Source organism: Oncorhynchus clarkii, chromosome 17 (genome assembly GCF_045791955.1).
Source record: "Oncorhynchus clarkii lewisi isolate Uvic-CL-2024 chromosome 17, UVic_Ocla_1.0, whole genome shotgun sequence".
NCBI classification, from domain to species: Eukaryota; Metazoa; Chordata; class Actinopteri; order Salmoniformes; family Salmonidae; genus Oncorhynchus; species Oncorhynchus clarkii.
This window is the reverse complement of record NC_092163.1, coordinates 52457675-52470006: the sequence shown is the minus strand read 5'-3', so window position 1 is coordinate 52470006 and position 12332 is coordinate 52457675. Positions and strand designations below refer to the sequence as shown.

Here is a 12332-nt window from a genome sequence, read left to right as displayed (position 1 = left end):
ACAGCATCTATGTAAACGCTCCATCCCTGATCAGAGTCACAGCATCTATGTAAACGCTCCATCCCTGATCAGAGTCACAGCATCTATGTAAACGCTCCATCACTGAGCAGAGTCACAGCATCTATGTAAACGCTCCATCACTGAGCAGAGTCACAGCATCTATGTAAACGCTCCATCACTGAGCAGAGTCACAGCATCTATGTAAACGCTCCATCCCTGATCAGAGTCACAGCATCTATGTAAACGCTCCATCCCTGATCAGAGTCACAGCATCTATGTAAACGCTCCATCCCTGATCAGAGTCACAGCATCTATGTAAATGCTCCATCCCTGATCAGAGTCACAGCATCTATGTAAATGCTCCATCCCTGATCAGAGTCACAGCATCTATGTAAACGCTCCATCACTGAGCAGAGTCACAGCATCTATGTAAACGCTCCATCACTGATCAGAGTCACAGCATCTATGTAAATGCTCCATCCCTGATCAGAGTCACAGCATCTATGTAAACGCTCCATCCCTGATCAGAGTCACAGCATCTATGTAAACGCTCCATCCCTGATCAGAGTCACAGCATCTATGTAAACGCTCCATCCCTGATCAGAGTCACAGCATCTATGTAAACGCTCCATCACTGAGCAGAGTCACAGCATCTATGTAAACGCTCCATCCCTGATCAGAGTCACAGCATCTATGTAAATGCTCCATCCCTAATCAGAGTCACAGCATCTATGTAAACGCTCCATCCCTGATCAGAGTCACAGCATCTATGTAAACGCTCCATCCCTGATCAGAGTCACAGCATCTATGTAAACGCTCCATCCCTGATCAGAGTCACAGGGCTCTATTTTCGACTGGCTTTAAGGCAGCGCTAGTGTCAAATTTGCAATTTCGACTTGTACATTTTCCATCCCTTGCACCACGGTTGGAAAGGTGTCAGTGACTTTAGGTAGTCTGTTTAGGAACATCTAGTTATTTACTAAAAAGACTGGTTATTGTTTTTATTTATAATTTTGTATAAAAAATGCATTTTTCACTTTCCTCTATTGGACCTAACTGTCAAATCGCGGGAATTCGTCAACGGTGCTGAATCCACTTGTAGGCCATTTGACTTTAGTTTGTTTACCTTTCACGTGGCAAACTCACTGCTAGCCATATCAACGGCAATGGTAGGCTATAGCGATATACATTTGGGAGCAGTGAGTGAACATTCCCCCTTCCTCTTTATATTGGATCTTTTTCCAGCTCCTGTGAAAAGTTTGGATGTGGCTTAAACCCTCCATATACCTTGTCTTAATATTATAGGACCACGGGAGGAATTATGTTGCCTGTAACTGTATTTAAACATAGCCTATTTAAAACAAGTTGTTGTTTCGTTTTATAAGAATTTGATTAGAATTGTTCACCATCTTGCTTATTGACAACGTTTGGCAAGTCCATAGCTCAGACATAATGCATTTTTACAGTAGGCCTATATCAGTGTGAATGATATGTTTAATCATATATTTCCATATTGAAACCATGAAATTACTTAGAAAAACGTGGACAGTAAACATGTTTAACATATTAAAAAAATATATGGAATAGGCCTAGATTTAGTTTCTGTAGGCTATTTAACAAACTACTGTAGGCTATAATGAACTAATGCACATAGCATCTCTAAACAACTCAGCTGCCAGGAAGCATCTCTAAACATCTCAGCTGCCAGGACAAAATTTGAAACAACTCAATTGGCTAGTTCAGCTATCTGTCAAAAAATAGGCAGATTGTAACTTGATCCTACTGCTACGATTGTATAGGTTTATCTAGCCAGCTAGCTAGCATAGTAGCTAGATAGCTAACACCACAGATGAAAGGATTAGTTATCCTACTCTTTCCTAACAAGCTATCTGCTTAGCTAGTTTGCTTATTGCATGCATGTCCGGGCACGTACACAAGCCTCACTATTAGTGAATTAACTAAACTAATATTTGTAAAAGGAGATCAATTTCTGAATACTGCACTTTTCTGTTGGAGAATGAGATCGCTTGCTGCTGCTTATTCTCCCAGCTAGATATTCCTCGGCATTCTGCAGTGTTTGTGACTCAGGCGATGAGTGGCGGCTGGCACAACAGCAGCCTTGCTGTGTAGATGGACTATAGGCAAAACCTATAGAGAACGGCTGATAGACTCGAAGTGGCCAAAATCGGCCCGGGATATTATCTCGGCCAATTATTGGTCGTTCTCTACTTAAAACTTGTTTATTAATCAAAACCCAGACCTTTCACACCACCACACCAATCATCCCCACTGTGAAAATAACAAAAATATTTCTGACACACCCTCGGATCCTATAGCTCTATCGCTAGATAGATAGTTAGGTTTGTTAAAATAGAGCCCACAGTGTATATGTAAACCCTACAAAAAAAGGGGGGGGGGGGGGGCGGGGGTGTCAATGCAAATAGTCTGGGTAGACATTTGGTTAACTATTCAGCAGTCTTATGGCTTGGGGGTAGAAGCTGTTAACGAGCCTTTTAGACCGGTACCGCTTGCCGTGCGGTAGCAGAAAGAACAGTCTATGACTAGGGTGGCTGGAGTCTTTGACAATTTTTAGGGCCTTCCTCTGACACCGCCTGGTATAGAGGTCCTGGATGGCAGGAAGCTGGCCCCAGTAATGTACTGGGCCGTACGCACTACCCTCTGTAGCGCCTTGCGGTCGGATGCAGAGCAGTTGCCATACCAGGCGGTGATGCAACCAGATGGTGCAGCTGTAGAACTTTTTGAGGATCTGGGGACCCATGCCAAATTCTCCTGAGGGGAAATAGGCGTTGTCGTAACCTCTTCACGACTGTCTTGGTGTGTTTGGACCATGATGGTTTGTGGGTGATGTGGACACCAAGAAACTTAAACCCAATAGCTAACTTTATATATAACCTAACTGATATTCTCTCTAACACTATGTCTAAAACGATATATTTTCACACACTGCACAGCTCACAGCATACGACTAGCACTGTGTCTCCTGCAAACACCAGAGTAGAGCAAACACATCCAGGACCCAAATGTGTTTAATTGAATTTCCTTTGGAGGAGTTGGAGTCTGAGCAAAGAGCAAAACATCACTATCAATTCTCCTCTACTGTCTCTGCCCGTAGAGAGAGCAGGAGAGAAGAGTACAAAGGAATGAGGAGACAAGAGTAAGACGGACAGACAGACTGATACAAAAAGAGAATGAAAGTGTAGGAGAAAGATGGAGAGAATTTCCCTCAAAAAGAAAGCGAAGTCATAAGAAGAGCGGTATTCAGATTCCATTGGGTTCAGGGGGAAGGTTACGCTCAGAGTTGGTGAGTAAAGTTGAGGCTGTAAGAGGTCCCAAATCAGTAGCAGTGCATCAGTAAAAGTGACACACACCATCTCTGTCTCAATATCTGATCACAGAACAACAGCATGGGACAGTGGAGAAGAGTAAGCTACGCTTAATGGTGCACCTTTACTAGTGTTACCTGGCCTGAAAACAGATTGAATATCAACCAACAAACGATTGAGCTCTGCTGATTCTCTTGCATCATCTGATCTCACTTTTATCACTTTTATCTCCTGCCATCCATCTCGGAGGGAAAAACACAGACTTCACGACTGCACAGACCACCTGACGTATAACTGGGAAAGCAAACTAAACTCCCATCTCATCTGAGACCAGGAAAGTGAAGAGAAGTAGCTAGGTTAAAATGATGGACATAATGTAGAGATGTACCAACCTCGGACACGGGCATAGCAGCAGCCACACATGGCCAGCACTTTTCGGAACAGGTGTTGACATCCGCACCCCCGCTGATGGTGACCCCCCTTCATGCTGATTCACTACCGCTTGTCCCGAAAAGTCCAGGCATGGCACAGGACACACACACTCACCCACAAATACACAAACGCATTCCTGTGGTAATCCCCAGAAGAGATCAGTATTAAAAAAAATCTGACAATAGGAAAGAAAGCTTGTTCCACTCTCTGTTAAGTCACAAAGCAGGAGGAGGATATCCAAAGACGAGATGTGGAAAAGTGAAAGAGGGAGGGAGAGAGACGTGGAGAAACAATATGCTTTCCACGACTCACTGAGCTCTCTCTGTGGTTAGATAGTGGGCTAACATATTCTGTATGTGAGAGAGAGAGAGAGAGAGAGAGAGAGAGAGAGAGAGAGAGAGAGAGAGAGAGAGAGAGAGAAATATAAGGAGAGAGGGAGGCAGGAAGAGGAGATGGGATGGAGAGAGGAAAGGAAGGTGGAGTCTACAGCTCTGCTCGCTGGCTATTCCAGCATGTAGTTCCCTCCTCCCCTTGTTTTTTCCTCTCTTTTTTAACCTTCCCATTCTCCCTCACCATACAGGTTTCATTCTCATTTACCCAGGGTCTGCTTCTCTCACCCAGACATTACCTTGGCAGCCCTGCCTCACTCTTTCTCTTCCTATGTCCTCCATTTGTGGAAAGTACATGTTGTTTATAATACTCATTGTTAATTGGCCTCATGGTATACCTGTTTACTGTATACTTTCTGTTCTCCTTTATTCCTGGTAGTGTTGTTAAGGTCTCCATGTAAGTGCATATATCTTTGCCTAAATGTTTGATTAGAGTATAAGGAATGATACAGTTCAATATTTATAACTGGGTGTATATAAAATGTCTAGTCCAGGGCGACATCTTTGAAGAGGCTCATTTATTTACAGACGCTTGAATGTAAACACGTGCGCATATCAACAGCATTCAGCAGCACACACACATAGGTGCACACACACACACACACACAAGTTTAACACAGGCATGCACAAACCCTAATACACACAAACAAAGATAACCACATAGTTCACACACTCACAGACACACTAACACATACTTGACTTGAGTGGGAGGGCAACTAAAAAAAGGATGGGAACGACTTGGGCTTTCAGTGACATTTTTTGGCACTTTTTTTCTGAGGTCCTAAGAAAGGACAATGACAAGAGGGAAACATGGTACTGACTAAATCAGAGAACAGCAACATAGTATCAGACCAAGTCAGGCCTCAAAGAAGTCCTCAACATAGAACCCATGAAACAGTTAAACAGATAAAATAAGAGAAGATAGGGAGGGAAAAAGTGAAAGAGAGAGGACAGAAGAGAGCAATGTATGGGGTGACATGGTTACATTAAAGTGGAGCAGAAATAATGCTGATTACCCAGCCTGTGCCAACCTTGCCAATGCTCAGGCGTGTCCCAAATGCACCCTACTCCCTTTATAGAACACTACGTTTAACCAGGGCCCATAGAGCACTGGTCAAATGAAATGTTCTATACGGATGGAATAGGGTGCCATTTGGGATGCTCGGCCTGATTACCACCAACCACTATAACTGACAGCACTGCATACCAACCAGCCCATTCACTCACACTGTACCACTCACATCACTCTCTCTCATCTCTTTCACATCTCTCTCTCATCTCTTTCACATCTCTCTCTCATCTCTTTCACATCTCTCTCTCATCTCCTGCAATCCATTTTCTACTCTCATTTCTTTTCAGTCCATTTTGTATATAGTTCTCTCACTCATTTTCCACTATTCTATCATGCCTTTTAGATACATGTTTTGTATTTACAGAGCAATTATGTGTCAGTTCAAGACCCTGGTGAGGACGATGAGCACGCAGAGGAGCTTCACTGAGATGGTTTTTGACAATTTGTGCAGAAATTCATTGGTTGTGCAAACCCACAGTTTCATCAGCTGTCTGGGTGGCTGGTCTCTGACGATCCCGCAGGTGAAGAAGCCGGATGTGGAGGTCCTGGGCTGGTATGGTTACATGTGGTCTGCAGTTGTGAGGCAACAACTTCTCTGGCAACAGCTCTGGTGGACATTCATGCAGCCAGCATGCCAATTGCAGGCTCCCTCAAAACATGAGACATCTGTGTCATTGTGTTGTGTGACGAAACTGCACATTTTAGAGTGGCCTGTTATTGTCCCCAGCACAAGGTGCACCTGTTTAATCAGCTTCTTGATATGCCACACCTGTCAGGTGGATGGATTATCTTGGCAAAGGAGAAATGCTCTCTAGCAGGAATGTTAACAAATTTGTGCAAAAAATGTGAGGGAAATAATATTTTTGTACATGTGGGACATTTTTGGGATCTTTTATTTCAGCTCATGAAACATTTTTATTTTACCTTTATTTAACTAGGCAAGTCAGTTTAGAACAAATTCTTTTTTTCAATGACAGCCTAGGAACAGTGGGTTAACTGCCTGTTCAGGAGGAGAAGAACATATTTTCACCTTGTCAGCTCAGGGATTTGATCTTGCAACTTTTCAGTTACTAGTCCAATACTCTAACCACTAGGCTACCTGCCATCCCAACATGGGACCAACACATTACATTTTGCTTTTATATTTTTGCTCAGTATATATCCATCCTCTTTCTATCTCACTTACTCTCTCTTTTGACTGTCTCGTTCATGGGTGGACAATCACAATCCCCCCCCAGGAGATTAAGGCTATAAAAATATAGCAATGTGCTTGGTCCCATGGCAATCTACTTAAGCCCCTTTAAAAGCCCTGCCTAAATGACAAACCAAGTGACCTGAAAAGCTTTGACCTTTTTCCAATAACCATGCTTCTGAAATCCAAACACCGCCATATTAGCCTTTCCTTCCCATTCGAAACGGTATAAACATCTTCCCCCTGACCCAACCCCAGACCCTGTCGCACTTCTTATTTCCTGCACTCTCCTGAAACCACATCCGACTCCTGGCAAAGGAAAAGTGTCTTGATTTCTCTCCCTACACTCTTAGAGAAAAAGGTGCTTTTTAGAACCAACAATTATTATTTGGCTGTCCCCATAAGAGAACCCTTTGAAGGACTCCATTTGGTTCAGGTATAACCCTTTTGGTTCAGGTATAACCCTTTTGGTTCAGGTATAACCCTTTTGGCCTGGACCTCTGGCCTGGAGCCCTCCAGCTGCCGAAAGGCAGGCACCCTTCTATGTGCTTACCTGCCCTGTCTGCAGCAAGGAGCCGAGGGACTCAACCCATGGCACAGAGACTGGGTCTGATGCTGCCACTTAGTGGTGAAGCAAATCACTGCACCATATAATCCATTTGGATCCATGCAGTCCACCTGAAATACTTTTGTGTGACCCACTAGAGTTGATGGTTGATTTGATTCTGATTGACAGGTCAAACTGACCCTTGATAGAGGGCTACTAGATTTGACAGCACACCCCTTACCATCCTCAATCCCCACTTCCTTACATCGACCCGGCCTCCCAGTCTCAGGATCTCCCTATCTCACTAGGTCTCTGTGTCCATCTGAATCCACTCTCTGCTCTCCACTTCTCCTCACCCGGCAGTAGTCAGTCCTCATTGGTCTCAGAAGTCTTCAATCCAAGAGAGATTCAGGACAGAGTCAAGCCTACTGAATGCATTAAGCCAACAGACTGGATAATGCACACAACAAAATTAAATTAGGCGAAATTAAATCAGACTCAAGCTGGATTTGGTGATTTATGTTAATTGTGCCTGGAAAGATTACATTTAACCAAGGAATCTTTTAGAAACGTTTAAGCCTCAAGCCAGTTTATATCTCAGCCCTGGAATAAGTGGTCTCATCTCATCTGTGGAATGCCTTTGTGAAAATACACTGTCAGGGCAGCAGCACAATGTTGTCTGGAACTATGTAATGTTAACCTGTTTATCTCAGAGGGCATGTCAGCCAGGGGTTGGATCTTATGTTAAGTATATGGAGCCATCCAGTCCTCCAAAGTTTCATGTAGCGCTCTATATTCTACTTTGACCAGTAATTCTGCATAGCTGTTTACCTATTGCCTTGCAGTGCTATGATACGGCTCTTAAGCCTACAGTAATGCTACCGTACTGAAGCTTCCATGGAAGAAGATACAACTACCTGCCAAAATAATGGAAACACTTTGAAAGCAAGTGCTTCCACACAGGTTCCTGAGTTAATTAAACAATGGGCCCAACATGCTTAGGTTTATGTATAAAAAGGGTGGGCCATTATTTTGGCTACCATAGGATGACAATGACCCCATCCACAGGGTACGGGTTGTCACTGAATGGTTTGATGAGTATGAAAACGATTTATACTGAACAGAAATATGAACGCAACATGCAACAATTTAAAAGATTTTACTGAGTTACAGTTCATATAGCAGACCACCCTAGTCCCTGTGCCCAAGGAAGCGAAGGTAACCTGCCTAAATGACTACCGCCCCGTGGCACTCACATTGGTAGCCATGAAGTGCTTTGAAAGGCTGGTCATGGCTCACATCAACAGCATCCTCCCAGACACCCTAGATCCACCCCAATTTGCATACCGCCCAAACAGATCCACAGATGACGCAATCTCAATCGCACTCCACACTACCCTTTCTCACCTGGACAAAAGGAACACCTATGTGAGAATGTTGTTCATCGACTACAGCTCAGCGTTCAACACCATAGTGCACATTAAGCTCATCACTAAGCTACGGACTCTGGGACTAAACACCTCCCTCTGCAACTGGATCCTGGACTTCCTGACGGGCCGCCCCCAGGTGGTAAGAGTAGGCAACAACACATCTGTCACACTGATCCTTAACACTGGGGCCCCACAGGGGTGTGTACTTAGTCCCCTCCTGTATTCCCTGTTCACCCACGATTGCGTGGCCAAACACGACTCCAACACAATCATTAAGTTTGCTAACGGTACAACAGTGGTAGGCCTGATCACCGACAACGATGAGACGGCCTATAGGGAGGAGGTCAGAGAACTGGCAGCGTGGTGCCAGGACAACAACCTCTCCATCAACGTGAGCAAGACAAAGGAGCTGATTGTGGACTACAGGAAAAGGCGGGCCGAACAGGTCCCCATTAACATCGACAGTTGTGGTCTGCAACTGTTAGGCCGGTAGGACGTACTGCCAAATTCTCTAAAACGGCGTTGGAGGCGACTTATGGTCAAAAATGAACATTACAGTTTCTGGCAACAGCTCTGGAGGACATTCCTGCCGTCAGCATGCAATTTGCACGCTCCCTCAAAACTTGAAACATTGGTATTGTCTTGTTTGTAAAAACTACTCATTTTAGAGTGACCTTTTATTGTCCCCAGCATAAGGTGCACCTGTGTAATGATCATACTGTTTAATCAGCTTCTTGATATGCCACTCCTGTCAGGTGGATGTATTATCTTGCCAAATAATAAAATGCTTACTAACAGGGATGTAAACAAATTTGTGCAAAACATTTGAGGGAAATAAGCTTTTTGTGTGTATAGAACATGTCTAGGATCTTTCATTTCAGCTCATGAAACATGGGACCAACTCTTTACATGTTGTGTTTATATTTTTGTTCAGTTCATAAAGTATTGACTCATGGGTGTGAATACTTATGTAAATGAGATATTTCTGTGTTTCATTTTCAATACATTAGCAAGAATGTCAAAAAACAAGTTTTCGCTTTGACTTTATGGGGTATTGTGCAGATGGGTGAGAAAATCCATTTTGAATTCAGGCTGTAAAAAATGTGGAATATGTCAAGGGCTATGAATACTTCCTGAAGGCACTGTACATAATTAACCGGCTGACAATATGCAAATGCAATAAGCATATCAATTGGTAAAGTATGCATATAGCAGCAGTTAACAATGAATGGCTAGAAACAGCATGCTGAGGCTATAGTTGCACAATAAGCACTTGTTGTCTCAAATACATTGTTCCAGTTGTTGGTTCGCTAACTTACGAATTTTAGCCATATTAGCATACACGTGACATCAGCCAAAACACCTCAAAGCAAGACATGGTAACAAAAATAAGATAAAACTAGCTGAAACGAGCCACTTACAATTACCTACATGGCAGTTTCTTGTCATTGTTCTATAGCTATCTGTCCATCCAGACCAAATCAGAGAGATAGGTAGGAGCAAGCCCATGTAATGCTTTGTAGGTTAGCAGTAAAACCTTGAAATCAGCCCTTGCCTTGACAGGAAGTCAGTGTAGGGAGGCTAGCACTGGAGTAATATGATAAACATTTTTGGTTCTAGTCAGGATTCTCGCAGCCGTATTTAGCACTAACTGAAGTTTATTTAGTGCTTTATCCGGGTAGCCGGAAAGTAGAGCATTGCAGTAGTCTAACCTAGAAGTAACAAAAGCATGGATTCATTTTTTATCAAAGGCCAGTGGTGAAAAGTACTTAAGTAAAAATACTTGAAAGTACTATTAAGTAGTTTTTTGGAGTATCTGTACTTTACTTCAGAATTTGTATTTTTGACAACTTTTACTTTTACTTCAATATTTCCTAAAGAAAATAATGTACATTTTACTACACACATTTGACCTGACATCCAAAAGTACTCGTTACATTTTGAATGCTTAGCAGGACAAGAAAATGGTCCAAATCACACACTTATCAAGAGAACATCCCTGGTCATCCCTACTACTTCTGATCTGGTAGACTCACTAAACACAAATGCTTCATTTGTAAATTATGTCTGAGTGTTGGAGTGTGCCCCTGGCTATCCGCAAATAAATAAAAACAAGACAATTGTGCTGTCTGGTTTGCTTAATATAAGGAATTTGAAAATATGTTTTAAAAATATGACTTAGAAGGTGCATGCCGCCACCTACTGTACTGGATGTGTATCAACCTATGATTCTGTAGTATGAATTCATTACACATTGTGGAAAAATTGCCCAACCAACTTACCCTACTCCCATTAAAACCTCAACACTCTTCCACTACTTTGGCCCTATCGCATCCTCCACCAGGCCAGCAGCCTGGGAGGACGGGACACTATCGTTCAAAACACCTTGTAACTCTTCTGCAGTAAATCTCGAACACCCAAGTACTTCTCTACAACTGCCACCACAACATATATCCTCTTTTGTTTACGTTCCATTCCTGCGGTACAGTTGACAACCTTGGCCATGAATTGAGGTATGGTTTTGGAAGCAGAAGGACCTTTATCCTTCATATTGGCATATTATCTGGTTAAATAAAGGTGAAACAAATAAAAAATGACAAATTCTGCCAATTCTGTTGAAAAAAGTTTCATAAATGGAAGCAAACGGAACGAAAGGGGGGATAGAAATTCACTTTTGCAACTGTTGGACTAATGATTACTCCCTAGATCAGCTAGATGCAGGCAAGAGTGTGCAAGGAGATATTGAATGTGTGTGTCACTGTCTGTCACCTTGACTCCTTAAAATTCTCCACGTTGTCAACTTTCATTCATAGGCTAGGTTGTAGCAACCTCATTATGGGTAGTAGTAGCCCAAATTCTCGATGTTACATTGAGCTGGGTGAATGGAATATGAATGACAGTCATCCAATAGGCTGCAATAGAAATAATACCACACTCATAAAATAAATCATCCTCCCTCATCCTAAATGACACCGACTGCCACTGGTGTACAGTAAGTGTGTATTTTGCATTTGTGAAATTATTTATATGTGATATGAAAGTAAAGGGCTTTATGTTTCTAGAACAGTATCGCAATTGAGAAGTGATTCATGTTTACATGGAGTATTTGGCTGTTTTGTCTGCCCGAGCCAGTTGCACATACAGTGCATTCAGAAAATATTCACAATCCTTTACTTTTTCCACATTTGTTGTGTTAAAGCTTGAAGTAAAAATGGATTTGATTGAGATGTTGTGTCACCGATCCTTACAAAATACCCCATAATGTCAAAGTGGAATTTTGTTTGTAGAACATTTTAGAAAATAATAAAACATTTAAAGCTGAACGGTCTTGAGTCAATAAGTATTCAACCTCTTTGTTATGGAAAGCCTAAATAAGTTCAGTCGTAAAAATGTGCTTAACAACTCACATAATAAGTTGGACTAAGTTGCATTCCGTGTTCAATAATAGTGGTTAACATGACTTTTAATTGACTACCCCATATCTATACCCCACACACACCTCTGTAAGGTCCCTAAATCGACTAGTGAATTTCAAGCACAGATTCAACAACAAAGAGCACAAAGGTTTTTCAATGCCTCGCGAAGAAGTGCACCGATTGGTAGATGTGTAAAAAAAAAATACAAAATGACACTGAATATCCCTTAGAGCATGGCGAAGTTATTCATTCAGCTTTGGAGGGTGTATCAATAGGGGCAAATCCAACACAACACGTCACTGAGTACCACAGACACAGCTGATTCAAATAACCAACTCATCATCAAGCTTTGATTATTTGAACCAGCTGTGTAGTGCTGATTCAGACGCTATGGCAAAAACCAAAATGTGCACCCAGTGGGGGCACCAGGACCGAGTTTGGGAAACACTGCTTTACAGTACACAACTAGACTGAGAGAGAGAATTAGCAGCTGTTTCTAACTGTTTGGGA

The 12332-nt window shown here is 42.5% G+C and overlaps 1 protein-coding gene across 2 annotated transcripts in view; it reads right to left on the bottom strand.

Moving 5' to 3' along the window:
* Positions 1-4159, bottom strand: part of LOC139371083 (rho guanine nucleotide exchange factor 25-like) — a 59721-nt gene extending 55562 nt beyond the window's left edge. The window contains exon 1 of one of the 2 annotated variants that reach the window (XM_071111137.1): positions 3737-4159. In XM_071111137.1, coding sequence (XP_070967238.1) covers positions 3737-3830 — 94 coding nt within the window. In that variant the 5' untranslated portion in view covers positions 3831-4159. The remainder of the gene's footprint in view (positions 1-3736) is intronic. The other variant, XM_071111136.1, reaches the window with a different exon arrangement.
* Positions 4160-12332: the final 8173 nt, after the last annotated feature.